The sequence below is a fragment of the Suillus fuscotomentosus genome, assembly GCF_016647785.1.
Source record: "Suillus fuscotomentosus strain FC203 chromosome Unknown F5891scaffold_1, whole genome shotgun sequence".
Taxonomy (NCBI): Eukaryota; Fungi; Basidiomycota; class Agaricomycetes; order Boletales; family Suillaceae; genus Suillus; species Suillus fuscotomentosus.
Genome location: NW_024539513.1, coordinates 497,181 through 523,632, shown reverse-complemented (window position 1 = coordinate 523,632; position 26,452 = coordinate 497,181). Strand labels below are relative to the sequence as shown.

The following is a 26,452-nucleotide window of genomic DNA, read 5'->3' as shown; positions in this document are numbered from 1 at the left end:
TCTGGTATACATGGTTCAAACACTCACTAAACTGTTCCTGCACATACTCCTGCCACACTGGCTCAATGTCCTCCCAGTCCTTCATCTTCATGAAGCTGTCCCCATCTCCTAAGGCCTCATTATCATCATGCCTGCATGAATATTTTGAGCCGAAAGATCTCCGTCAATGGATAAATGTACTCACATCCCAAACAGCACCTCGCCCTTTTCATTCTTCCAAGCCGACATCACAAACACTCTCATCCCACATTGCCTCCACATCTCATTCAAAAAGTGCTCCATATATGCCGGACCCTTCTTACGAGCCACTTGTGCTTGTATCTCCGGAGGCGGACAGTTGTTGGACCACTCTTCGGCTGTTTCTTTTGCCTTCTCCAACTCATCATCGTCCAATTCAGCCATGACTCTCTTCACCACCACCTGATAATGTTTGAACATACCAGGATCTCCTGGCTTTACCCCAGACTTGTCCTCAATCCTCTTCAGCACCTCTTCGCGTTTCTGCTGGTAGACCACCATCCTGGGCGTCCATTTCCTCCCATACTTGATCATGTCCTTCCTTTCCTTCTTTTTCTTGTTGTTGAACAACCAAGTCTTGTACACCTAAGAGTTGATGAAAGAATGTGATGTTGAAAATTTAGTTTTTCCACACAACAAAGAAGCCTCACCTGCTTCCTCTTTTTCCATTGTTTTTGGTCCAACTTAGGAGCAAACAACCTGGCCGCCCTTGCTATGGCAGTGAAAATTGCTCGCTTCTCACTCCTTTTGGCAGCAGTCCACTCAGGAAGGTAGTTCTTCAACTCCAAAATCTCCTTGTCCGTGAGCTTCTGAGACTGTGGTTGATGCATCCTGTGTCTTCCGGAAGTCATGTTGGTGGAATGACCTGTTCTTGCCATAGTGAATCAGAATGCAGAAATGGCTAAGGATTTGCAAGATGGAAGTATTAATGAATTGTGCGAAGTTGAACTTCGAGCAAAGCCTAATGATAGGTTAATCGGCCCATATCGGACCTGAAGCCATTAATGGAAATGAATTTGTAATGCGCCAACAGGACTGCACCGCATCATATTGCAATAACAATTCATTACACCTGAGCTGATGCCTTGCTTGCAACATTAATAAACAAGATGAAGATAGGTAGATGCACCCCAGTGCAAAAATCTCACAGGGTGGAAGCAAGGGGCAGCAAAGGTAGGAAGACTTGGGTCAAGGTCCCACTTGCAAGCACAAGGCGACATGCCTACAGGTCCATGCCTAACTCTCCCCCAGAATCACCAACAATTCAGCCTGTTGAGGTACCACCTCCTTGGGAAGACTTTCCTGACAATACTTACGAGCAGGATCAAGGCTCATTTGAGCCTTTGCAACTCCCAAAAACCATGGCAAGTTCATGTACAATGTTGGAGTGTCATTCAAACTATGGCTAAGCATTCAAAAATACAGAGTCAAAATGACTACCTCAGGCAATGGCTGCCAAGGCAGGAATCATATCTACATCACCTCCTCGATCGAGAAGCTCCACCAGAAGACAGGAGATGCATCATCTGCCAACAGGAGATGCATCATCTGCCAACAGGATGGGGTGTACAAATGTCAAGATTGTCTTGGCGAGCCACTCTATTGCACGGGCTGTTGCAGCAAATGATGACATAGTGTGCCACTCAGCATGATCCAAACCACCCACAATCAGAATCAAGCTGCTTGTTAAATCATGTGGATTGATGGTGACAAAGAAAGCAGGAGTAGAAAACCACTTGATCAGCGCACGGATCTTGTTACGACAACAGAGCTTGTATCCCAAACTACCTTTAAGAGACTTCGCGGATGTTTGAATTTTCAAAGTACTTTCAGTGCGCGCTTCTCTTCAGCATTCAATGTCTTTTGAAATGATGATTGGGTCCATTTCTCAGCTAAATCGGTCAGCAAAGGAGCCACTGCTTGCAAATCCATAGACAATGTCCGATGAGCTGATTTACTGACACAAAATGAAGAATTCTGGCTTACTTCATGTTTCTGAAACATATTAAAACAAACAAATGCAAAATTGGCATTGCCCTTGAATGGGGAATCATCCTGACACAAGAGGTTTTGGACCTGTGCCTCCATTGATATGTACTGCTTATGGGAACAAGCGACATGAAAAAATCCTCCAATACCCCATGGATCTAAATGAGGAAACAAAAACGACATCAGACCAGGGTCTCTGTCACCAACAAATCTTGAGCCAGTACGAGAAACCAGAAAATGATTGTGATCCAATATGAATGCCAGAGCATTCAGTTTCATTGCTTGTCTACTAGCCACGGAATGGTCTCCCTTAGTGTAACTGACTGCTTCAAGCACAATGTCTCCATCCGCAGCACAATCCGGAGTATTCAAATCGCGGGGTGCATGAGACTCAGAAGAATCTGATGATCCTGCTCCTGGCAAATAACACACTTCAAGAGTGCGGAGAATACCACAGTCATCATTAATGCCAATTGTATCAAATAGATCAGCCATATTAGACTGGCTGAAAGAAACACCACTTTGCTGATACCAAGGATTGTGAGCAATCAAAAATTCAATAAGTGTCTGAACAATACTTTTCGTGACAAGCACTGGCTGCATCGTTTTAACCATATCTCACGTCGGAACCTGGTTGTGACCAGCAAAAACAACACAGACAGTGTCCCGAATTTCATCGTACATAGGAGGAAGCAATGAGTGCAGCTGAGGCGAATCCTGAGGACGAATAGCGACATTTCCCTGGTTGTAACGCTGCGAGGACTCCTCGCTCTGCCGATAACCACCTGGATTAGCCTTATAAGTATAGAAGTGAGTCACATGGGATGCACGTGCACAAGAGATCAACATGAGATCATATGATGAAGCACCGGAAAGTGCATCATGGACGGTGTAGAAGAGGAATGGGAAGTGGGGTAATATGATGGTATGAGATAAACTCAAGTAGTCCTTGATGAGCGAGATATATGTCGGCCCAAGGGGATTGCTACTGAGAAGGTTCCTCTAAGTGTATAAATGGAGGGAAACACTGAACCAGGCGCTTGGTCAAGCCTGGTAAGGCGCACGACAATGAGCGAAGCGCGAGTGAGTGAAAGCGACATGAAGTGCCAATGAGCAATAATCGTCCGATGACAAGTGACGGCACATGACTTATAACGGAGTGCGCGCTAAACGGTAGCGGTGCGCGCATGCAGGTGGTGGAGCACAGCGACTCTTATTGAGTCAGAAAACTATTTGGCAGAGTTTCTAGTAATGTACAGCAGCAGTGCTTGTATTGTACTTAGATACTTTAGATTTAGAGGGAGAACTTAGACTTATAGTCCAATGATGTGCGGGCAGAAAGATTCCCATTATACAGTTTAGGCACGTGTATATATACTAAGTAATGATAAGTGCTGTCAAGCACTAAAGTGAACTGAGAAGCGAAGCGGATATGGAATAATATGTAATCTAAGGGTCCATCATGGAAAACATACGGAATATGACCATAAGCGCTGGAGATATGTCAGAATAAATGGAAATAAGTTGGGAATATGCACTGACGAACCAAATGGACATGGAATGGATAGACAGAGGATGAGCGACGGAACCAAGGATGCACGCGCCGACGTGCGACTGATGAGCGACCGGAGTGCTGGTATGAGCGAGTGGCCAACAAAGTGCTCGAGCACGCTGGGTGAGATATGGGTCGTGCTATGTTAGGAAGTGGTAGAGACATTGAGAATTTAGATCCCTGCAAGCCCACAGAGATATTAGTCTCTACAATGGGATGTGGCAAACGCTCGTGACCATAATACTGAAAATTAGCCAAAGAATTAATAGGTTGGCGTGCCAGTGTCCGTAACAAATATCCACAACATACGGAACAAAGCAACAGTGGGGCTAATGACCAACGATCAATCATGCCTTTTGGGTACAAAATGGCACACAAATAGAGCTCAAAATCATACAAACACGGCAATGTATGCTCTAGTAGACATTTGTTTTGCAAAAGGCAAAGTGAAAGTCTAGAGGTCTCAACAGAGACCAAATCAGATGCACAAACATTATGCGCACATACAGCACACACGCCTCGCTTCTGGTTGTCAGGCGACATGTTGAAGGTCAAACGTCATTATCAATAGATAGCACGGACGTTCAATCATATGCTTACATAATCACACTCATTGTTTAGACTTCTCATATGCTAAACACACCTCAGTTGGTTATACACAACTGAGGTGAGATACATTTGTTACTTACTAGTACAGACACTAATGAGCTACCTAGTTTATCTTCTATAGGTACATATTATACACAGTTGGTTATACACAACTGAGTTTATCTTCTATAGGTTATGAGCCCTGTGCTCTGAAACTCGGAAGAAAATTTTATGCGGAAGCCCACCAATCAAAGTTGCACTATGTCCTTCACTACGAAATTAGGAGATGAGTTCTTGAAGGTTCCAAAGCTGGATGCTTCAGGGAAAGACTGGCCTTTATGGAAAGGCAGACTCGAACTCTCATTGTCAGCAAGAGGGCTCATGGGGCACCTCACCGGGACGGTATCAAAGCCGACGAATCCGGCTGATGGGAAATCTGCTGGGTGGTCACCATCATCAGCAGACAAGATCAAGGCAGTGCAGACTTATGAGAAGGAGCTCGCAGAATGGCTCGAAAAAGATGCTGTGGTCAAACAGCAAATTGCTGTCATGTTGCTGGACAGCTTATTTGTCAAGCTTCTCTCAAAGCCAACAGCAAAGGACTATTATGACACACTCAAAGCCCAATTTGAGCAGTGGTCACTGGTCATCAGTGTCGAGTTATGGCAAAAGCTGGGGGAGATGAAGCTCAAAGAAAACAGTGATGCCCGGGCTCACATCGAGAAGATCACATTGATCCATGAAGAACTTGCATCAATGGGCAAACCCATGTCTGACGAGGACCTATTTAATATCATTTTCGCATCACTACCCCGAAGCTATAATGGGATATTAATGTCCATTGCATCAAGTATCAAACTCCATCAGAAGACTCTTACCTCCGATGACCTAATGGGTCTTGTCCTCGACGAGTATGACTGGCTCGCACTACAGGATGGTGGAAAGTCAAAGCCAAAGAACGAGGATGCTGCTTTCCAAGCAGACGGCAAGAGATGGAAAGGCCGAAACTCAAGAACCCCCATTATCTGTCATAATTGCGGTTGGAATGGCCACAAGGAGGATTGCTGGGAAGAGGGTGGTGGCAAAGCTGGTCAGGGACCAAAGAACTGGAAGTCGCATGGGAAGAAGAACAAGTCTGGGGGCGAAGGCTCAAAGTCAGGCCAGAGAGTAAACACCGCTACCGAGAAGAAAGACGAACCTGATGGTGTCTGGCTTGCAACAGTGGAAGATGGATCGCTTGCTAGCACAGGAGCAGCAACTAGCACCACTGTCAAACTTTACGACAGCAGAGCCTCACAGCATATGTCCCCTTACCGAGATCACTTTATTAATTTCAAGTCAATTTCCCTGCACCCCATCCAAGCCGCTGACAAACACACCTTCGAAGCCATAGGCAGAGGTGATCTACCCATCAAACTCCCAAATGGCAAAAGCAAACTTGTATCCTATTAACGAATGTTCTATATGCACCATCAATGGGGGTAACACTCATTTTAATCAGCCGACTCACCTCTGCTGGGTATGCAGCACTTTTCTGTGATGAATCTTGCAAGATCTTCAATGCCAATAAGAAGCTATTAGGCGAAGTTCTGGTTAGAAATGGCTTGTATCGAGTACAGCGACCACTTACCTCATGTGCGGGGGCCGCCAACACACCCAAGTTCTTGACCATGGAGGAACTCCACAAGCATATGGCCCATATAGCACCATCATCCATTTGCGAGATGCTTGCAAAGGGCATGATTGATGGCATCAAGCTAGACCCTGCACACGAGACTATGGGCCAGTGTGAATCATGTGAATATGCAAAAGCAACACAGAAACCCATCAGGGACTCACGTGAACTGAAACGGCATGAGAACCTCGGTGACGAGGTCCACAGTGACCTGTGGGGACCCTCTCCTACCCAGACACAAGGTGGCAAGAGCTATTATTGCTCGTTCATGGATGACCATACCCGCTATACTTCCCTATACCTTCAATCAGCAAAATAGGACACATTCAGGTCTTATAAGACTTACGAGGCATGGCTGAAGACTCAGCATGGGGCCAATATCAAGTGCTTATGCTCTGACTGTGGTGGAGAGTACCTTAGCGATGAGTTCAGCCAACACCTTCGCGCAAAAGGTACAGAACGAAAACTTACCACTCATGACACACCACAACACAATGGTGTTGCCGAGCAGCTGAACCAGACCCTCATTGAATGAGTCCATGCAGTCCTGCATGCAAGCGGACTACCGAAATTCCTCTGGGGAGAGGCTATTATGCATGCAGTCTATGTAAAGAACCACACAGCCACACGCACGCTAGATGGCAAGACCCCATATGAGATGCTGTATGGTAAGAAGCCAAACCTCGCAGACTTATCTGTCTGGGGCACTCATGTATGGGTACACGATGACACTCGAATGAAGCTGGATATGAGAGCACGTGAAGGCCAGTGGGTAGGATTTGATGCTGAAAGCAGAGCGCACCAAATTTACCTCGAGGATCATCGAATAATCACTGTCGAATGAAACATCTCATTCGAGAGACAGGTTGGGACTGCATTTGGTCAGCGAAGCTCGCGGCCTGAGGGGGAGAGTGAAACTACAAATGATAGTCAGCCAGCAACTCCTCACACTGCCCAAACCCCTACCTCGAGCACAGAAGCACCAGCACCCGATCCACTAGGATCAAACTTCAAACAGCAGCCACCCGGCCCTAGACAATCCACTCGTCAGCGGACAGAATCACCATACATGCGCAGGTTGCACAGTGGAGAAGGTACTCACAATGGTAGAGATGGCGACCCAATCATTCCTAGAGGCATGCAGAGGGTAGAGGAAGAGAGAGAGGAAGATAGCAGAGGCATGGGAGCATCTGGAGAAGGGTTAGGAAGTGAATTTGGATTTGATGAAGAACCGACCACTTATGTGATGTTCGCAGGAATGAGCGAGGCTGAAGGCCTGGAGCCAAGCACCATCGAAGATGCGAAGACATGATCTGATTGGGCGAACTGGAAAGACGCTGTCAGTGCAGAACTAAAGAGTCTCGATGAAGCACATACCTGGGACATTGTCCAGCGGCCCAAGAACAAGAATATTGTCAGCTGCAAATGGGTCTTCAAGATTAAAGAAATGCTGCAGGAGAAATCAATAAGAATAAGGCCCGGCTGGTGGCACGAGGCTTGACGCAAGTCTATGGTGTGGATTACTATGAGACTTACGCACCTGTGGCTCGTCTCACATCATTGAGACTGATCCTCGCTGTTGCCGCACGCCAAGATTGGGATGTTGATGTCTTCGATTTCCACAGTGCATTCTTGAATGGCAAGCTGGATGCCAATGAAGAGATCTACATGGAGCTACCACCAGGCACTGACATTGGTGGAAAAGACAAAGTCGCAAAGCTTCAAGTTGCGCTGTATGGATCTAAACAAGGCGCGTTAAAATGGTACAAACATTTATGTGGAGAACTCACCAAACTAGGATTCAAATGGATGGAAAGTGACTGGGGAGTGTTCACAGCGCACATAGGAGAAGACCTACTCATCCTCGCAGCACACATCGACGACTGCACCATAACTGGCAGCTCGAAAGAGCTAATCAAAGCATTCAAAGTCGAAATCACATTGTGATTCAAAATAACTGACCTAGGACCTATCAGCTGGTTACTCAGTATGAAAGTCACTCGAAATCATGAAGCATGTACCATTTCGCTGTCCCAAGAGTCCTTCATCAACACTATTATCACGAAATACAATTTTGTCGACGCCAAACCCGCAGCAGTGCCTATGGATCCAAGTATGCAGTACACGAAGGATCAATCCCCCACTACGACAACACACATCGCTGAGATGAAGCGAGTCCCGTTTCATTCCACGCTTGGGTCATTGATGTACCTGGCAGTGGGAACATGCCCAGACGTCGTGTTCGTGGTTTCAACCCTGGCACAATTCGCCAATAACCCTGGCTGGGCACACTGGGAAGGGGTGAAGAGAGTATATCATTATTTGTTGGGCACAAAGAAGTGGGCACTTACCTTTGGAACAACAAAGAGTGAACTCCTCGGCTACGCTGATGCAGACAGTGCATCCCAAGAACACCGGTGAGTAATTACTGGCTTCGCGCTGCTCGTAGACAGGGGAGCAATACTCTGGGGGTCGAGGAAACAAGAGTTAGTAACACTCTCGACGGCAGAAGCAGAGTATGTAGCAGCAACACATACCGCGAAAGAGATCCTCTGGCTCCAACGTCTCATCTCCAAGGTTTTTCGCCCACTCAAACACCCAATGACTCTCTACTGCAACAATCAATCAGCCATAGCATTGACGAAGGATGGATCTTACCACGCACATACCAAACACATTGATATCTGTTATCATTTTATTCATTTTTCTGTTGAACAAGGTTCTATTAGTTTTCTCTATTGTCCCACTGATAGTATGGTGGCAGATACACTTACCAAAGCGCTCCCCAACATCAAGGCCAAACATTTCACGTCCGAGCTTGGTCTCCACACTGCCATTTGAAGGGGAGTGTTGAAGGTCAAACATCATTATCAATAGATAGCGCGGACGTTCAATCATATGCTTACATAATCACACTCATTGTTTAGACTTCTCATATGCTAAACACACCTCAGTTGGTTATACACAACTGAGGTGAGATACATTTGTTACTTACTAGTACAGACACTAATGAGCTACCTAGTTTATCTTCTATAGGTACATATTATACACAGTTGGTTATACACAACTGAGTTTATCTTCTATACGACATATACTCTTGCCATTCAGCGATGATGCGCATCTTGTCAGCCATTGTACAAATCATTGGGAATTGCGAGTCATCTTCCACAGGAACATTAGTACCACTAGTGCTGCCATGGTTTGGTCCAGAACCACGGTCCAAACCTGACCAACGGTCAGGTTCTTCCTTGGTTCAGTCCGTGGTCCATGAATTGGGGCGGACCAGACCTGAGTGAGGTTTGCGGTCCACCATTTGCCCAAATGGTTCTATGTTGGTTCGAACCTTCCCCGAACCGCGAGAAGTTCTGTCGCATTGTCGAAGCGTGTTTTGACACTGCCTTCAATGATCCACCTTGGCCTCAAGGATTCTTGAGCTTCGATACTTACTTGTTTCCGTCAAATGCAGAGGCTCATTGACAAGGTAAGTCATGACATGCACTGTTCAAACTGAACACTTTGATATATTTTCCAGGATTCTCCAATATTAATGCACATGGCAGAGACTGGTTGTGTTTGCACTGGTCTGAATCAATCTTGATACTATTTAGGTACGTTGCACATGTAGACTCGACTCTGGATGGGGGACTTATATGTTCTTTGTTGAGCACTCAGCACTGTCCTCAATCAGGTCCGTCTCACGATCGATCAACAAATTCTTGATCTTGGTGAAATCAAACCAATCATCGTCAACCGCTATGAAAAATGCTCAACTCCCCAATGAATCAAACCATGTGTCTCGTCGTGCAGCTTTTCCTGCAAGCCCATCATGCCTCATTTGTTGGCATTGTTTGCTCAGTTCCAAACATTTCAGCACATGGCCTCTAAATACATCCCAACCAATCGAATGACAGTCCTGACATTGGAATTTCAACCTCAAGTTGTTTCTGAAGAACATTCCACATGCACTGATGATCGTCGACATACCTCTTGCTCAAGATGAAAATGTGAGTCACTCCTCGTCCCTCCAATTTCGTTCTATTAAAATACACTGCAGAGATATGGCATTGTTCCTGAAACTGATGCGGAAGCGGCTGCAGCTATGCGACGTACACTGACTGAGATAGCTCCTGATTAGTGCTGACATTTGATGATCAGGAAATGCTGCCAGAGGTCACCGTGTTCATGCTCGAGAGTCTCAGGTGGAGACCTCTTGGAGGTATGTCTCATTTGAGTTGTGATGACACGATAATGAATGACCCACCAGAACTTACACCTTCTCTCGAACGATTCTCTCAATCATTGTTATGGGAGTACACAATCTTGATTCCTGCATAAGCTGATGTACAGATACTAATTTGACTGGACAATCTTGTTTAGGAATCGGCGCTCAAGGCTGCTACGGTACTTGTGCAAAGGTCAGTCAGGCTATGAAACACACAGCACTTCCTTGGCTAATCTTTTACAGCTTCCTGGAGATCGCTGTCTTTTGCCATCCATCTCCACACCTCTCCTCTTTCAATATTTGAGTTCGCATTCAACACCGAGAAGCACCGTGCACTTCTGCTGCAGCAGAGGCTGAGGGAAATGCAACTTCATTAGATATGTTAGATACATAGTTATCAGTACAAGTACTTCTAATATATGTTTTTTTTTGCTAGCTGTAAAAAAATTGGGTCTGGTTCACGTTCGAACCGAAAAAAAAACCAAACCTGACTGGTGCGAACCGTCCGCAAAGGTTTGGTCCAAGGTTCGTCAATAAAGGTAGAACCGGACCTTGGTCCGGTTCTTGGTTCTCATCAAACTGCCTCTGAACCGGACCAAACCGGACCACAGCAGCACTAAGTAACACGTGCACGACAATGCGCGGCAAGGTCCTGTTCACGAGTAGCAAGATGTCGAATATCAGGCATATTAGCCAAAGATGAAGCCTTGGCGAGAGCATGTGTCTGCTTACTTGACTGTGTGAAAGGCTCAGGAAGAACTTCAGGAGCGAAGCGACGTCTGGCATGAAGCAAATGCTTAAAAACGAAAAATAATCCGCCACATTGGGCTGTACAAAGGTGGACACGAAGTATATCGCGAACATAGTCCCACGTATCAGAGGCCTTAACTGAGACCGAATGAGAACATGCCAGATCATTGAAATGAGCGCGAGTCAACATAGGAAATAGTGATGTGCACGGCCCGGCTTCAGGCCGTGGGCCAGGCCAAGCCGGGCCTGAATAGGCCAAGCCGAGCCAGGCCAAAGTCACGGCTTGGTGATGGCTTTTTGAACATGTTTCTTCATTTTCAGTACTTGGGCCGCGGCTCAGGCCAAAGCCGAGCCAAAGCCAGCCATCACTGGCCGCTTTGGCCCGGCCTGGAATTTTTGAAAGCCCAAGCCATCTGAAGCCGGCCCAAAGCCGCGGCTTTCAAGCCAAGCCGGGCCAGAACATCACTAATATTAGGAAAATGGTCAATCAAGTGATGCACCGTAGGAGCAGTCACTGACAAAAATACTCCAGCTGGATACTGCTGAGATGCGATGAACCGCTCTCGAGATACTCCACGATACTCAAACAAACATCGAAGCAAGAAAGTGGAGACGACCGAGAGCCCGTCATCATCCAGTTGCACATCTGAAACAACGAGAGAAGCAGGAGGTGTTAGAAAGTAGCGCGCTCAGCGTTGATAAGCAACAACTATATTCATAATTAATGTACCTGTTAGAAAGTAGCGCACTAGGATCAAGTAAGTACGAGGCTCGGAGCAAGATGAACAATACGCGTACCTCAGCATTGATAAGCAACAACTGAGGGATGCAAACGACAAAAGGACGAGGTACTTGTAGGGTACAGAAAAGACGGAGCTCGAATGTCAAGAATAAAGAAGAAGGTGACCATACGATGCCAAGAGTGAAGCGCGTGATATGACGAAGTGGTAAGGTTGCCCAATAGCCAAATGCAACGTTAATCTGTCCAAAAGCAGAGAACGACTTATCTCTTCAACAGGAGGCACAAGTGAGCGCGAAGAAGCGACGGCAGAAGATGAGGACGCGGCCATAGCACAACAGATGGTAGTAACGAACAGGAGGCGAATAACTAAGGGGACACAGAAAGAGCCCCTCAAAAAAGGAGCCACAAAACGGACCGCAAGCGGGCCGGTATCGATCGTGAGACAGACAAAAAAATCGATATACCTGTACCCTGAGACGGGTCCAGGAACCAATGGTCACCGGAAGGGATAGTACACGTTATAACCCAGGTTGATAACAACATTGCTAGTAGTACTGCAACTGTAGCTCAATCGATGAAAGACAAATGGAAGAGAATCGCAGAACGGCGAGATAAACAGCGCAATATATCATTGGTGGTTAAGGGTAAAAGTGGCAGTGCGTCTAATGTCATACAAATCCTCCAGAAACGAGCCACTCATAGCACTCCGCTGCTAGTTCTTCACTATGGTCTATCGATCACAATCAGTATCAAACTAGTACAGAAAATTGAATATAAGGACACACTGATGCAGAACGCATGCGGGATCTCGTAGTGTCCATGCACGACTTTCACAGTGCCAGGGTCTGCCTTGAAGACCTGGAGAATCGTTTCTCTTCCTTGGTCAACCCAGTCATCGTTCTCTGCGAAGTAAAACCAAATCTGATGCTGATATGTGTCCAAGGTGGTAACGTCCAGTTCTCTGATGCTGAGCATTTCATCGTGTGCCATCGTCATCGCCGCAAATATCGACGAAGGAGATAGCAGAAATGACTGAAGGACGCGAGCTTGGGAGACCGGGTATTGTGGAAACAACCGACAAAGGATGGTTAGTGGCATAAGATGCAATAACCGAGCAACCTGTGATACAATGCGCGGAAACGGAGGCCGAAACAATCGCTGAAAGAAGGCAGGAATCGTGAGTATGACTACTACCAAAACTCAACTACCAACCGACAAGAGTCGACCATTCGGTGTATAAGCAATGTCTGTGAGAGTCGGGAAAAGGAAGAAAACCCCTGCAATGGCAGTGGATCGCAGTTTCAAGACCTTTCAAAGAACATTGGAGAGGCAGCACAGTAGGACACTTCGGAAACGGTACCTGCAGAGCTACCCATGAACCAACGCTGTGGCCAGCGATCACGGTACGTGTATTGGCACCAAAATAGATGCTCATAACATCAAAAATTCGAAGGGAATTTTGTATCTGAAACGGCAGCGCATGATTAAATGGAGTGTGGCCTGCCGGCGCAGCAGGGTCATGTCCGATATGTGAATGCGACAGTATCGCCAGTGTCCCAGACCTGTCCTGGTTGTGTATTGCAGTGAGAAATGGATGATAGAAGTCAATCATTCCAGGATTTCCTGTAATCGTCCAAGATAAGCTCGAGCGGAAGTACTATATTGAACCTACCTGGTATAAAGAGCAGAATTGTGGAGGGTGACACACCTACTCCTTTGCAAGGCCACCAGTGCACATGTACAGGTGGTATATCATCACTGGCAGGAAAAAGAGCATTTATATATGGAACGCTGGAATCTGGTGCTAGGGATTCTAGAAATGGGGGTAAACTGGCTTTGATGTCGCGGGTCATGCTGCATGCACCCAGTGAGATAACTCCGAGTCAGGGTTCCCCGTGACTGCAACTGTGGGATGATTTGCTGTGAAGGTTCGTAATGTTTCAGGATATATTCTAAGTCAAAGGCCGCATCACCTTGTTGGCAGCCAGAATTAGCGGTAGGCACTACACTAGCTAGAACCAGTAGACCGTCGTCAGTGTTTATAGTAAGTACTAAACGTCGAGTCTGAAAATGGTGAGTAATAGTTTTTGAGCTGTATTTGGTTATGTAAAACAAGCGTTTCTGGTTCGCGGTCATACAACTCAGATGTCTCGAATACCGACCTTTCCTGTCGAACCGACAGGCGTTCCCTCACTGAACAACTCAAACGGTTCTTATCCGACCACTAGACCGTTGCAGATCGCCCGCCCGCCATCACGTCAAGCAGCCCCCAGTAATAACACGTTTGCCTCCTCATCACCCAAGGGTCCTATCCGCCCACAAAGATCAGAGCTGAGACCGCGTCAGGTATCTGAATATTCGGAGCGGGCTTCCACTTCATCTCGAGCAACCCAACTTGAAGATCACGCGGCAAGAGACCGTAGAGATAGTTCCAGCACAACGCGCTCGGATTCGTCAGCTGCGCCGCAATATAACGGAAGTATAGGCACTGCAGATAATAGGCCCCGGGTGGACATTTCGCGATCTAGCGCTCATGATGAGACTTCCCCAACAACCCCTGCACTAGCTTCCGTCATGGCTGCCTTCAGGGAAGCTGGAGCTCGTAAACGTGCGATAACAAATGGTAACGAAGATATAGCATATGAACAAGAAAAGCAGAGGGAGAAGGAGTTGGAGATGAGGAGGCAAGAGCGCATTCGCGAGCGAATGCCATACCGGAAAGCAACCGGGAAGGCTAAAGCAGGAGATATCGACGGTGAGGAATCTAATCGTCGCAGCCTGCCTAACTTTATGTCTTAGTTGTTTAATCGTATGCTAACATCGCGTTGTAGCTGTGCTTGACCAGATCAAGGACGAATGGGAGTTTGCCATTGACCCTGATGTAAGGCATGGATTCTACTGTCAACCAGTAGCTGAGCGATATGACCTTGCAATCGTTGCAGTTTAACAACGTCGACTTGGCTTTGTCACTAGTCGATGACTCTTCGACAGGCAAAGGCATCGAGTCTTTTCGACAAACCAAGGTAATGCTTTCCCATGCATTAAAAGGATCAGTGGACAGTAAGCCCCAAGCTCTGCACTCGTGTCCTTATCAATAATGTTTGTGCTTAGAGCACCACAAGGCGTTTGCGGATGCACTTCCGCATCACGCCGCTCTTCTCAATCACCTCGGACTTACCCAGACACAAATAAAGCAGTCGAAGACAGCTCTTATGGAAGCGAAGGAGGCGCTGGGAAATAAGCGCGCTGATCTTGTTCAACTGTGGTCAAGGGGACAGGTATTAGAAGAGATGATGCGCTTGTTGGATCAGATGTCAGTCTCTTTTGATATGCCAATTGATTCACCTATTAACTATCCATCCATAAAGCGAGCATCTGAAATCAGTGCCCGACGCACTTGAGACTCTCATGTCGGAGAAAAGGTTGCTTCAAGCATCAGTTCTCCTCGTGCGGAGCCTCAAGTTGATTAACAAACCCGACATGCAAGAGATTGGAGCAGTTTCAGATCTGCGAAGTTATCTCATTGGTCAGGAAAATGTGCGTTTGTCAATTACTTAGCGACACGCAACATCTTATCACTTAGTAGGCTCTACGAGAAATATTGATCGACGAACTTCACAACCATCTTTATCTCAAATCCTTCTGGTGTGAGTCGCGGTGGGCTGCCTTCAAGCCGAATCAGACAGCCTGTAAGTCACCCCAATTTGTGCAACTCTCGCCTTGACTTGTCTTCGAAGTTCCCAAGGTTGAATTTGAGAACGAATCGAGTGGACAACCGTCTCCGAATGGCATTGCATATCCTTCCCCTGAATCGTCTTCACTGAAACTTGCATCTTCCCGGTTATCTCGCTTTCTCAACTCTCTTGCACTCCGACCAAACGACCCTCCCCATGATCTCAGCGAATCGAACTTTCGCAGCAATGCATCTGTTCAGGATTTGTCTTCCTCATCTCTTCCATCCGCTCCGTCTTTTTCATCGAATCTTAATCTTGTTGCGCTTGCAACTCAGGCACCTCAGCTTGATGCAAACCCAGAAGGCGACTCCTTCGCCTACATCGAAACTCTACTGGAGTCTCTCGCAGTCTTGGGAAAGCTTGGGAGTGCGCTCGATATTGTCGCACAGCGTTTGCAAGGCGAGATATACTCATTGGTCGAGTGTACTTTAGACGAAGTTGAGGAAAGAACAGAAGAGTCCAAGAGAGTTTCTCTGTTCGGCACAGCTAGCCTAGGAAGACGGTCAGAGGGTGGATATATTTTTGTTGCTAATGATTCCGTCGGCATCACTCCAGATGGCGTTGTTCCTTCGATGCCAGCAAAGGGTGTTCTCCTCCGGACCTTTTCTCTACGTCTTGCAGCACTGGAGTCTTCCACGAAACAAGTCGATCAGGAAACATTGAAGGACTTCTTCTGGACTGTTTATTCCAAGCTTGATGCAGTAACCCAGGATTAAGGGTAGTTTATGAGGTTGCTAATCGTATAGGATCGGTATGTTGTATTTCATCTTGCAAAAGAGATTCATACTGAACTGTATTCCCTCAGCGAAAAGACTTCAAGGACTCGTCCGGTGCCAAACCGGGAGCTTTGTTTCCACTCGCTGATGTATGGTTACCAGTACAAGCTGAGGTATGTAGCGCAATCATTTTATGATTAACATATCAAGTGGGTTACAGGTTCGGGCGCTCTTGCATGACTATTTAACCGACGAGGAACAAGGATCGGTGGCGGGGCGAAATCCAATTTCGTCCATCAATGAGGTTCTACGAGAAGGTCGGTTTACGAGGGACAAACAAAAGGTCCGTGCCCAATACTGTTGCATTTCTCACACTGATAATTTACTTACAGCCCGTATTCCGATTTGCGGATACTGACATGAAGTCCACTGGCAAAGTCCTTCGACGTCACGAGGATGAGCTCACTCGGGTCCTTCGAGATACCATGCCCGGTCTTGTGCAAAATTCTTCCGATAGTGCTGTCCAGGCAACACTGTCGACAGTTGGTACAGACGACCGTCTATTAGGTGTTGGGCAGCATCATCGTTTGCTGATCAAGCCGGATGCATTCCATGTTAGCGTACTTTTCCAGCCCACTCTTACTTTCTTGAACCGTGTGGCCGAAATTCTCCCCGATGGTGTGGAAAGTGCTCGCTCTGCAAGTGGTGTACTAGATGACTTTGTCCTCAAAGTTTATCTGCCACAGTTGGAAGAGCGCATCTCTGAACTTTTCCATCACGCAGTGACAAGTTAGTCGATTTCTCTCACGTCACCTTATCTTACTCACAGTCCCACTAGGTCCTGACGCTTTCCAGTATGACCAGATGTCATCCCGATTTAGTCTCAAACCAATATTCAGAGTTCGTGCTTTCGTGGATGCTATGCTATAACATTGATCATTGATGCACGGTTATCCAGGCAACTACACAGCTAATGGCACTGATAAACTCGTTGTGCGCGATGCTCCGCACAACCCCGTTCCATCGAGAGAGTTATTCTCGTCTGATTGTTGGCGTAATCATTCAATTTTATCAGCGCTGCAATGACAAGTTCCAAGACCTGGTTTCTTCAACAACTAACATCCCTGACACTTCACATCTCGTATTGGCAGCTCAGTGGGCACAAAAATCGGAATTAATTCCATGTTTAACAGAGCTCTTCGCAACACCCGTGCGTATCGCACAGTTTAGATGCTGGTGAAACTGACAGTTATGTTGCAGCATTCAAATAATGTGATCAGGCGGCAGCTTAGTCGACAGGAAACACATTTGGAACTGAATTACCTCGGTCAAGCTCAGATAGCCAAGCATGACTTGGTTTCCTCAACTCGCAACTTGGCGGGTCTGTGTGGTCTTTACCGTAGTGTGGTCAGTTGCACAGGATGTATGATTTTCTTACATTAATTTAATTGATCTGTAGGCATGGTTCACAGAAGAGCTGAATGCACTGAAGTCAACTCCAGACGGCACACTCTCGCCGACTACACCTGTGGCGCTGGGGTCCGCCAATGTTGTGATGCTGTTCACCCCTTCGGCAATCTCTACCTTTTTGTCGCAGGACACTTATGATGACCAGCTTAGCCTTCCCCTGTCACGAGAAATGGCAATGTGGGTGTGCTGATCATGACGTTGACCATCGTGCTCATATAGATCTTCAGGCGGTTCAGTGCCTTGCTTAAGACATACTCCCAACTGGCCGAGATTATTCTGCATACCATTAGGATCGACATTCGCTGCCGAACAATGCACTATTTGGATGCAGCCATGCGTCTTGTTGGTGTTAAATTGCATATACTTATCATCCTACTAATTGATTGCAGGGTAATTACAATATCGACCATGAAGCTGGCGAGCCTGACCCGTACATCGTGGACCTTAACACTGAAATTAGCAATTGTAACGAATTTGTGTCGGCAGCGATGCTGAAGGAGGACCACCGGTAAATATCTGTCCCTCGCCTCACATAAGTAACCCACTCACCTCTCGCAGATTTGTCTTTGCTGGACTCGAACATTTAATGGAACAACTACTTATTTCTAATGCTCGACATGTGCGCATGGCGAATGGTTTTGGTATCAGGAAGATCATACGAAACACTCTCGCACTGCAGCAGAGCGTACGGACTATCGGCGACGACCAGCAGCATGCCGAGTTCGAGCGTGCGAAGAATTATTATTCACTCTTCTTCCTGACACCTCAGGTACACTTCCATCTTTGTATGTTCAGGACAAACTGCTTATGAGTTGAACCAGGGTTTACTCGACAGTATCCGTCAACACCAAAATTTCACCTTCGACGAGTATAAGACCATGCTCAATCTTCAGTGTGGGGTGGATCAGTCAATTGGCGAAGCTGGAGCAGCTAAAGCCGTAGACCACAATTATAGCAGGTATCTTGTTGACCTACACGGCTTGGAACTGGAGAGTTCCGCAGACATCGGTTGAGGTTCATTCAGACTTCAAGCATTTAGTTATGTTTGTATATTTATTACTAGCTTGTGGGTAATATATCCCCTCCATGCTTGCAAAGTTGCCACACGGAGTAGAGCGCGCTGGAGACCCGTTGCACCAAGCTACTGAAAGTTCCCCGACCATTTGTTAACGACGTCACTCTGCGATTTCTCGTGGATTGTAGTTTCCCGATGATCACAGCTTCCGACTAGTGCCTTACATGCTCGCCGGATGCTTTTTGATTCCATGCTACATCTTCGCCTGTTGCGCACGATAATGATCTCCCTTGACTACGTGCCCTCAGCGCATTCGGTGCCAATGACACAGAGAAGCCGCCAGGCTTCTTGGTTTGCGCTGAGATGAATGTAAGGATGGGTAGCCTTCCCAACAATTCCTGGTATCTCCTACGCAACCATCGTCTTTGGAGGAAAGCACCAGATGTATTCTTCGGCTTTGTTGTTAATTGAACCAGCTCCTCAAGGACAGTGGTACCGTCAAAGCCTATTTTCCGGACAGCAGTCGGAGTGCCCAAGTCGCTGCCTTGGTCACCGACTTTTCGAGAAGGTAAAACGGAGATCTGGAGAGGTGGGAGCACTTTCTTCCACTCTTGTCCGAAGTACTTCCAGCGAGCGTTTACTTCCCGGCGCTTACTAAAAGGACCTAGTATCTGGGCATCAGATGAATTAGGGTCTGCACGTTCGGGAAGTATTGGCGGGAAGCTGAGGTCGCCAGGTACCAAAGGTCTCTTCCTGCGGGACAGACCCGAAGTGAGAAGTGCGGTAAGCTCTTGGGAGTATACGGGAGGGCGCGAGGATTCTTTGCTGGGGATGATTGGTGGAGGAAGTGGTACGTCTGGGTCAGATAGTAAGGGCTGTCGGAACGTTATCAGGCGATCACGAGCAATGCAAACGGACACTCGAACTCATCACCTCCATCAATTCCCATCTCAGCCTACCTACTCGTCCGTAGGCAAGGTCCAGGATACGATTAAAGGCCTGGTGGTTGCCATTATTTGCAGCACGGAGTTGTTGTATGGTCTAACCAAAAATAAGATGAAAATTGATACTCGACGAAAATAGCCTCGCCTTTGAGACTCTCTTCAGCTTCCCCGTCCTGCGTTCATTACATTTGGTCAGCAGCGCAGCGCGACAGCCATCCTCTGCCTTCAGACGGAAAACTCGACTACGGGCTATTAACAGTGCTCATACTGATCTGGGGATGGGCCTCACCGAAGGTAAGCATGGGGCAATCGTCTAATCTCACAAATATAGCTTCTGTATACTGATGCAATTGCCTGCTGTCGATGTTTCATGAGAAGACGCAGTAGCGATCCAGTCACGTCGTGACGGATCGTGACCGAATGGGTTGCCCAATTAGTAAGCCTCCATCTGGGAGAAAACGCGAAGACGCGAGCTGACAAATCACACGCGTCTTGCTGTAAACTCATTCATTTCTGTGACAGAGCGTGTCTACGCACTCGGGTTCAAAGTGCAAACGGCACTTTTTGAGAGACATTCCCAACATGTCTTCTCCAAGCTCTGATCCCCTTTTACTTTTTACTCCACCAAAATCCAGTTCTCCTGGTGCACCACCTACTAGTGATAGCGTCGCGTCTACCGACGTTCCGATGGCCCCCAAGACGCGCCCCAAAGCGTCCTTTTTCATAGAGCCTCCTGTCTTGTCTGAGTCGCAGAGGAAGCTGTACAAACCTGTTCCTGAAGAGTTCAAAGAAGGCGTTACCTTCGACAGGGATGATATTGACGCTGTAGTAGGCGAACACCACGAAGGCACCCACTTGTCCTACTTCGTGCGTTTCAAGGATGGGCTAGCATATAGAGTACGCATTGCTTTGCCTAGAACCTTTTTACAGTTTTAACGCGTCACTTATATAGCTTCCTGCTAGTGACTTCCAGGCCGAATATGCCGACCTGGTTGAGGAATACGGTCAGTTTCCACTTTAGTGGCGTGTATAACGCGTGTCTCATGACTTGTATTCGCAGATCAAAAGAAAGATAATGGAGAGCTCGAAGAGTTTGACCCATCCTCTAGCGCGGTGCACGAGGATTCTCGCATCAGAACTATCATCACCATAGACATGGTCAATGGTGTTGCCCGGAGCACAAGGGCGCGGGAATATACGTCGTCTTTGGCCTCCCTGTCTGATCTTACGGAACCTTCTGAATCTGATCAGCAAGAGGATGACCAGAGCGAAGACGAATACCGCCAGGAACAGAGCATGCCCACCCGCAAAGCCAATTCTAGGCCTGTTCGAGCTGCGGCTGCTAAGGGCAAAGGCATGTCACGTGCTACAACTCAAATAAAGCTTCCTTTCAGTCCCAAAAAGTTACGTAGCAGGCGTGTCCACCGGTATATGAGCGAATCGGAGGATGAATTGGCAGGATACGAGCAGGAGGACGTCATAGATGTCATTCCCGCTCGTAGGTCCACTCGTGAGCGCAAGAACGCAAGAACTAACCTCGCAGAGGATTACATTGAAGAGGCTAGTGACAGTGAAAGCAATGACGAATCGTACATGGCAACTTACAAGAGGGCTGGAAAGTTCAAGTCAGCCGCGAAAACTCAGAGGCGACTCAAACGGGGACCTGTTTCCCGACCTGCTTATGGCATCTTTCGTTCTGTTGCGGATCTTGACTTTGATGCTTATGAGGAGGATACGGAATTGCTGCGCGTTCATCGGGACATTTGCGAGAAGTGTCACAAAGCTCCTGCTCATGTGCAGTTGGAAAAACCGAAGAAAGGCAGGAAAAAGATTCAAAAGGAAGATGACTATGGGTTCGAGGAGAACGAGGATGATCTCATCCAGTCCTTGGGTGGTTGGGTTCGATGGTATGTATGATCAAACTGACTCAACTCTCACTTGAATACTGATGTCCAAAACACAGCCTAAAGTGTCCTGTTGCAGTTCATTGGCGGTGTCTCGCAAGGACCCAGAAAGATGAAATCACCCGTGCAGCACGTGCGCGCGATAAAGAGGAATGGAAGAGTCAACAGCCAGATGGTTATGATGGTCACAACCCTCCAGACTCCGAGCTTCCAAATCGCAAAGAGCTCGGCATTATGCAGACTACGGAGTTTATATGTGCCAACTGCATGAAAGGCGGAATTTGTATGGGCTGCAAAGAGATTGCTTTAGAAGCGGATTCAACCATCACGAGACAGCCTGCCGCACCGCCCGCCGTTTCGGAACCTAAAGCTGCGGGGCTGACTCAGGATGTCGAAATGGGTGACGCTGCGCAGACTTCCTCGAATGTCCCTGACAGTGGATCAAGCCCTGCAAGAGAGCTTGTTTACCGATGCTTCACCTGCAAGCGTCTCGCCCATTATCGCCATCTTCCTATCCCAGATACCTTCGAACCTGATGACCCGGTTTCTCTTGACGAGATCAAGCTTGCATCTTTCTATCAACTCGAGACTGGATGGCGTTGTGCGGATTGCTTCTCGTATGAGTACACCGTAGACAAGATTCTTGCATGGCGTCCATATCCTGCCAACGCTGTTGAACCTCAATACTCACCCACGAACTCTCCAGATCCGAAGAGCATGCTGCCTCGGGAGTACCTTGTGAAATGGAATGAACGAAGTTATCGGCGCGCTCAATGGGTTCCACATATGTGGTTGGCATCTACAACATATATGAAACTCAAAAATTTCATTGCGACGGGGCCCAAAGTAGAATTGTTGGATAACCCTGCTCCTGAACAGAATACCATGCTGGTCGACTCTTCCGCGAATGAGATACCAGTTCAGCTGGTGTCGTTGGAGCCCAATGCCAGTCAGACTCCTGAGGTCGAGGCCAAGTCCAAGTCAGTATCGTCTCTACGACCTTTGCCAGATGCAGAACGTCATATTCCCCCTGCATGGAAGACTGCGGATCGTGTGCTGGACGTACTTTTCTGGACAATCAACTGGTCAGGGCGTGGAAAGAAAGGTAAAAAGAACTCGGTCGTGGAGAGCGATGAGGAATTGAATTTGCCGCTGGAGCTCCAGGATCAGCTGGTGAAAACGCAGTCGAAAGGCGAACAACCTAATGATGAATGTATGGAGAATGTAGATGAGTTCCTGCGTACTGTCGATAAGTCGGAGCTGGACATCAAAGACATCAAGTATATCGCATGGGCATTTATCAAATGGGATGATCTGGGGTATAATGAAGGTGAATATTTCTTCCCGCTTGTCGCTGTGGGACTCAATTAGCGAAATAGCAACCTGGGATTCTCCCCCCCGTCCTGACGAGCCTGGTTACTTAGCATTCGAGGCAGCTTTCCAACGCTTTATAGACTCGCAAAAAGTTTTCGTTCGAAAGTCGGACAAAGATGTCAAGAAATTGGAGGACAGAGCGAAAGATGGATACGCACAGCACGCCCTTCGTCAGAAACGTCAACCTAAGCTTGGTCAGAACAGTCAACTACAACTCATGCCATTCCAGGTTTGCTCTTTAGCGTTCCCGGTCCGACTGGCATGCTAATGATCTTCCAGATGGATGGCTTTGATTGGCTCTGTGACAATTGGTGGAACTTGCAACCTTGCATCCTTGCCGATGAGATGGGACTGGTACGCCCACCAGTAAACATCATTCCTCCTTACTCACGTTCAACTTTACACAGGGTAAGACAGTCCAGATCGTGACTTTCCTCGGGGCTATCATCGATAAATGGCAAGGAGCTCCTGCCCTTGTTGTCGTTCCCAACTCTACTATCACAAACTGGGTTCGGGAATTTACTCGTTGGGCACCAAAGTTACGAGTAGTACCGTTCTACGGGGAAGCGAAGGCTCGGGACATCATCATTCAATATGAGTTGTTCCATCCCCCTGATCGAAAGGGTGGTCCGGAACCCAAGTACCATGTGATGGTGACCACTTATGAAACCCTCGTCAACCCCAGGGATTTCAACTCGGTGTTCAAGAGCATTCCGCGTTGGGAAGTCCTTGTTGTGGACGAAGGACAACGCTGTGAGTTACTCAGCATTAATAATGAACAACGTCGCTGACTCTGGTTCAGTGAAGAGCGATCATAGTCTATTGTTCAAAAAACTTAACGAGCTGAATTCAATTCATCGCGTGATCATGACTGGAGTAAGATACCTCTGCGATTGCATGTCGATCAGCGTCTAACTTCGTTGTAGACACCTCTGAACAACAATATCCGCGAGCTCTTCAACCTCATGAACTTCCTCGATCCCGAAGAATGGAGTGACCTTGAGGCCTTGGAGAAAGAGCATGAAGAATTGAATGAGGAATTGGTGCGACAGCTGCATATTAGACTCAAGCCTTATTTCTTGCGGCGCATCAAGAGCGAGGTTTTACAACTTCCCCCTAAGGTTTGTTTGGCCTAATAAGTTCGGTTGTATTCTTACATTCTCTAGAACGAGGTCATTGTTCCCCTCTCCATGGCTCCTCTGCAGAAGGAAATCTATAGGTCTATCCTCAGTACGTTTCCATGGTGGTTTACCTTGTCATGTGCTGACTATCGTTCTGTAGGTCAAAATTTGGACATTCTCCGAAGTTTAACCCAGGCTGCGACTACCAAAGCAGGAAAACCCTTGGTTGGCAAGGCCAATTTGAATAATATGTTGATGCAACTTCGCAAGTCAGCTTACCACTGCCTAGCCGTTGATATTTGGTACTCATCCCTATGTAGATGCCTGCAACATCCATATCTTAATTCTGAGGATATCGAACCTCGCAACCTTACCGTTGCAGAGGCTCACGAGAGGCTGATAGGTGCTAGCACTAAATTGCGGTTTTTGAAGATGCTTTTGCCTAAACTTCAGGCCAGAGGTCATCGTATACTATTGTTTAGTCAGGTAAGTGGAACACTGTCCGGTAGGTTAATCTGATGACCTATGTTCCATAGTTTGTTATGGCGCTTGATATCATCGAGGACTTCATGAGAGGTGAAGGCTACAAGTACTTGCGCCTGGTAATTATTCAAGCCCGTGTTGAATGCAAATGGCGACCTTGACCCTTTCTAGGACGGAAACACCAAACAGGCCGATCGCCAAAAGGGCATGGACGAGTTTAACAAACCTAATTCGGATGTTTTTATCTACATGCTCAGTACTCGAGCGGGCGGCGTCGGAATCAACTTGTATACCGCAGATACGGTCATCATATTTGATCCTGATTTCAACCCTCACCAGGTGTGTATGACCAGATCTATTTAGATTGGTTGCCCTAACTTAGATCTGGCATTCTAGGACTTGCAGGTACGGCATGATTCACGTTAGGCTTTTAACTTTCATAATGTCATATTTCAGGCCATAGCTCGCTCTCACCGGTATGGACAGACGAAAACATGCTTGGTGTTTAAGTTCATGGTCAAAAATTCGGCTGAAGGCATGAATCACCACGCGTATTGTTGTCTGTTGGCACTCACAGAGTATTCTAGAACGGATCATGCTAATGGGGAAGAAGAAGCTTGTTCTCGATCATTTAATTGTTCAGAAGATGGATGACGACGACGGTGCTGGCGAAGATCTTCAGTCGATTCTCACGTTTGGAGCTAAAGCCCTGTTTGAAGAAGAAGAAGGAGATCAGTCTTCGAAGGACATAACTTGTGCGTACACCATTGCCGCCGTTAGATGATTGTTGGGCTCAAATTTCATGTTAGACGTCGACAATGACGTTGAGAAACTCATCGAGAAGACTGAAGTAGAAGGTGATCAACAGGCAGCCACCAAGGAGGCTGGGCTTTCCTTCGAGTTTGCCAAGGTATGGGCGGCAGACAAGGATACCATGGAGGAGATCCAAGAGGATGTTCAGGATACGGAACAGGGCGATTCTTGGGCCCTAGCACTTGAGCGGATAGCCGCTGCGAAAGGTGCGGAGCAGGTAACCGAAGTTACAGGCAGAGGCGCTCGCAGGAAGGCGGCTGCTATATTCCCTCAGGTGATTCCAATGACGTCTGCCTGCTAATGTGCAAGGCTCATTGTTTCCATAGCAAAAGCTTGATCACATCGAAGGTCTGGAGGACACGCCCGACATGAGCAGGAAAAAGAAAAAATATCGATCTTCGAAGTCAGACACATCCAGCGATTCCGACGCTTATCCGGGTACGCCTGGTGCGCAAGCGACTGATTCGGGTGCTAGCTCAATGGACATGGACATGGTTGACGAACTCTTACCGACCTCTCACAAGGCGAAGATGAAAGTCAAGGCCAGGGCCAAGTATCGAGAACAGGTTTTGGTAAAAGAAGATGAGGATAACTTGGCTTGCGGTCTTTGTGGCACGCGCCATGGAAAGGGGATCTGTTATATGACCGAAGACTCCACCAATCTGGTGGAGTACAGGGAAATACTGATGAACCATGAGTCGGATGAGCCATGGGCAGTCAGGGTATGAATGTCGCTTCACATGGTCTCATCAAGATACTCACGCCTATTTTAGATAGCTGCTATCGATGCCATAGAGAAGACGCTTGTTAAAAGGGGGCATGGCCATCTTCTTGCTGGTCAGCCGCTCAAACTTGTCGCAAACGGCAACAGCAACCAGGCTTATGTTAAGCAAAAAAAGAAACATGCTCGTGATTCATTAGGTGTTCAGCAGCCAAAGACAGTCGCATCATCCAAGTCATCCACCTCTTCTTCTATTGCCCCGCTCGAATCTTCGTCCACCAAGCCTTCCGTAGTATCGTCTTCCAGACCTGCAGGCGAGGTCAAGAAATCTGGCCGACAGATGACACTGTTTTCCGTCACCGATAAAGATAATGAGAGGAAGAATAGAACTGCTGAGCCACCCGCTCTACCATCGAAACGAAGGCCGTCACCTGTGCCTGTGGCTGAGTCATCCTCCTCCAAGAAGCATAGATCAAATTCACAATGCCCAGTTTGCGAAGGTCCGTATCACCATTTGGAAGATTGTCCCGTCATCGCACTTGGCCCTCGCAGGTGATGTGTCCTGCCTTGTAGTATATGTAACTTCCTGACGTTCACCCTACAGTATTACAACACATATCC

The 26,452-nt window shown here is 47.4% G+C and overlaps 7 protein-coding genes across 7 annotated transcripts; 3 read left to right on the top strand and 4 right to left on the bottom strand.

Annotated features, from left to right (window-relative positions):
• Positions 1-2,625: 2,625 nt before the first annotated feature.
• Positions 2,626-3,107, bottom strand: F5891DRAFT_1179794 (uncharacterized protein; the record flags this gene model as incomplete). The annotated part of the gene is made up of 2 exons (XM_041365831.1): positions 2,626-3,009; positions 3,072-3,107. 2 exons carry the CDS (start codon positions 3,105-3,107, stop codon positions 2,626-2,628), a joined length of 420 nt encoding a protein of 139 aa, XP_041233857.1.
• Positions 3,108-3,456: 349 nt separating this feature from the next.
• On the bottom strand, positions 3,457-3,724 carry F5891DRAFT_1179793 (uncharacterized protein; the record flags this gene model as incomplete). Its single annotated transcript, XM_041365830.1, has 2 exons — positions 3,457-3,500; positions 3,550-3,724. The coding sequence occupies 2 exons, from the start codon at positions 3,722-3,724 to the stop codon at positions 3,457-3,459; spliced, it is 219 nt and encodes a 72-aa protein (XP_041233856.1).
• Positions 3,725-4,408: 684 nt separating this feature from the next.
• F5891DRAFT_937777 (uncharacterized protein) lies at positions 4,409-4,810 on the top strand (the record flags this gene model as incomplete). Its single annotated transcript, XM_041374127.1, has 1 exon — positions 4,409-4,810. A coding segment is annotated over one exon (402 nt), but the record flags the coding sequence as incomplete, so codon positions are not given.
• Positions 4,811-11,980: 7,170 nt separating this feature from the next.
• On the bottom strand, positions 11,981-13,633 carry F5891DRAFT_992381 (uncharacterized protein). Its single transcript, XM_041378176.1, has 5 exons — positions 13,209-13,633; positions 12,897-13,159; positions 12,749-12,844; positions 12,322-12,694; positions 11,981-12,266 (listed from the first exon to the last, which is right to left on the bottom strand). The coding sequence occupies exons 1-5, from the start codon at positions 13,387-13,389 to the stop codon at positions 12,205-12,207; spliced, it is 975 nt and encodes a 324-aa protein (XP_041233854.1). The 5' UTR covers positions 13,390-13,633; the 3' UTR covers positions 11,981-12,204.
• Positions 13,634-13,663: 30 nt separating this feature from the next.
• F5891DRAFT_992375 (Sec8 exocyst complex component-specific domain-containing protein) lies at positions 13,664-18,489 on the top strand. Its single transcript, XM_041378175.1, has 19 exons — positions 13,664-14,291; positions 14,368-14,417; positions 14,479-14,596; positions 14,648-14,849; positions 14,905-15,073; positions 15,123-15,225; positions 15,274-15,971; positions 16,001-16,021; positions 16,076-16,159; positions 16,207-16,329; positions 16,379-16,775; positions 16,825-16,886; positions 16,945-17,196; positions 17,247-17,393; positions 17,446-17,633; positions 17,684-17,798; positions 17,846-17,964; positions 18,015-18,225; positions 18,278-18,489. The coding sequence occupies exons 1-19, from the start codon at positions 13,682-13,684 to the stop codon at positions 18,467-18,469; spliced, it is 3,861 nt and encodes a 1,286-aa protein (XP_041233853.1). The 5' UTR covers positions 13,664-13,681; the 3' UTR covers positions 18,470-18,489.
• A 194-nt stretch (positions 18,490-18,683) lies between these two features.
• On the bottom strand, positions 18,684-19,787 carry F5891DRAFT_937828 (uncharacterized protein; the record flags this gene model as incomplete). The annotated part of the gene is made up of 4 exons (XM_041374129.1): positions 18,684-19,346; positions 19,405-19,512; positions 19,570-19,657; positions 19,705-19,787. 4 exons carry the CDS (start codon positions 19,785-19,787, stop codon positions 18,684-18,686), a joined length of 942 nt encoding a protein of 313 aa, XP_041233852.1.
• Positions 19,788-19,997: 210 nt separating this feature from the next.
• Positions 19,998-26,387, top strand: F5891DRAFT_937899 (uncharacterized protein; the record flags this gene model as incomplete). Its single annotated transcript, XM_041374132.1, has 20 exons — positions 19,998-20,312; positions 20,368-20,419; positions 20,476-21,322; positions 21,379-22,649; positions 22,699-22,922; positions 22,973-23,047; positions 23,101-23,446; positions 23,496-23,569; positions 23,620-23,814; positions 23,860-23,923; positions 23,975-24,083; positions 24,135-24,300; positions 24,351-24,416; positions 24,469-24,636; positions 24,694-24,702; positions 24,754-24,848; positions 24,877-25,052; positions 25,107-25,384; positions 25,437-25,832; positions 25,884-26,387. 20 exons carry the CDS (start codon positions 19,998-20,000, stop codon positions 26,385-26,387), a joined length of 5,430 nt encoding a protein of 1,809 aa, XP_041233851.1.
• Between the last annotated feature and the right edge of the window lie 65 nt (positions 26,388-26,452).

Excerpts from the sequence above, each read along its gene's own strand:
- F5891DRAFT_992381 (XM_041378176.1), bottom strand. The coding sequence starts at position 13,389 with ATGACCCGCGACATCAAAGCCAGTTTACCCCCATTTCTAGAATCCCTA. Across the intron at positions 13,160-13,208 it reads AATTCTGCTCTTTATACCAG|GAAATCCTGGAATGATTGAC; the intron begins GTAGGTTCAATA and ends GGACGATTACAG. Across the intron at positions 12,695-12,748 it reads CGAATGGTCGACTCTTGTCG|CGATTGTTTCGGCCTCCGTT; the intron begins GTTGGTAGTTGA and ends GCCTTCTTTCAG.
- F5891DRAFT_992375 (XM_041378175.1), top strand. The coding sequence starts at position 13,682 with ATGTCTCGAATACCGACCTTTCCTGTCGAACCGACAGGCGTTCCCTCA. Across the intron at positions 16,022-16,075 it reads TTGCTAATCGTATAGGATCG|CGAAAAGACTTCAAGGACTC; the intron begins GTATGTTGTATT and ends GTATTCCCTCAG. Across the intron at positions 17,965-18,014 it reads ATGCTGAAGGAGGACCACCG|ATTTGTCTTTGCTGGACTCG; the intron begins GTAAATATCTGT and ends CACCTCTCGCAG.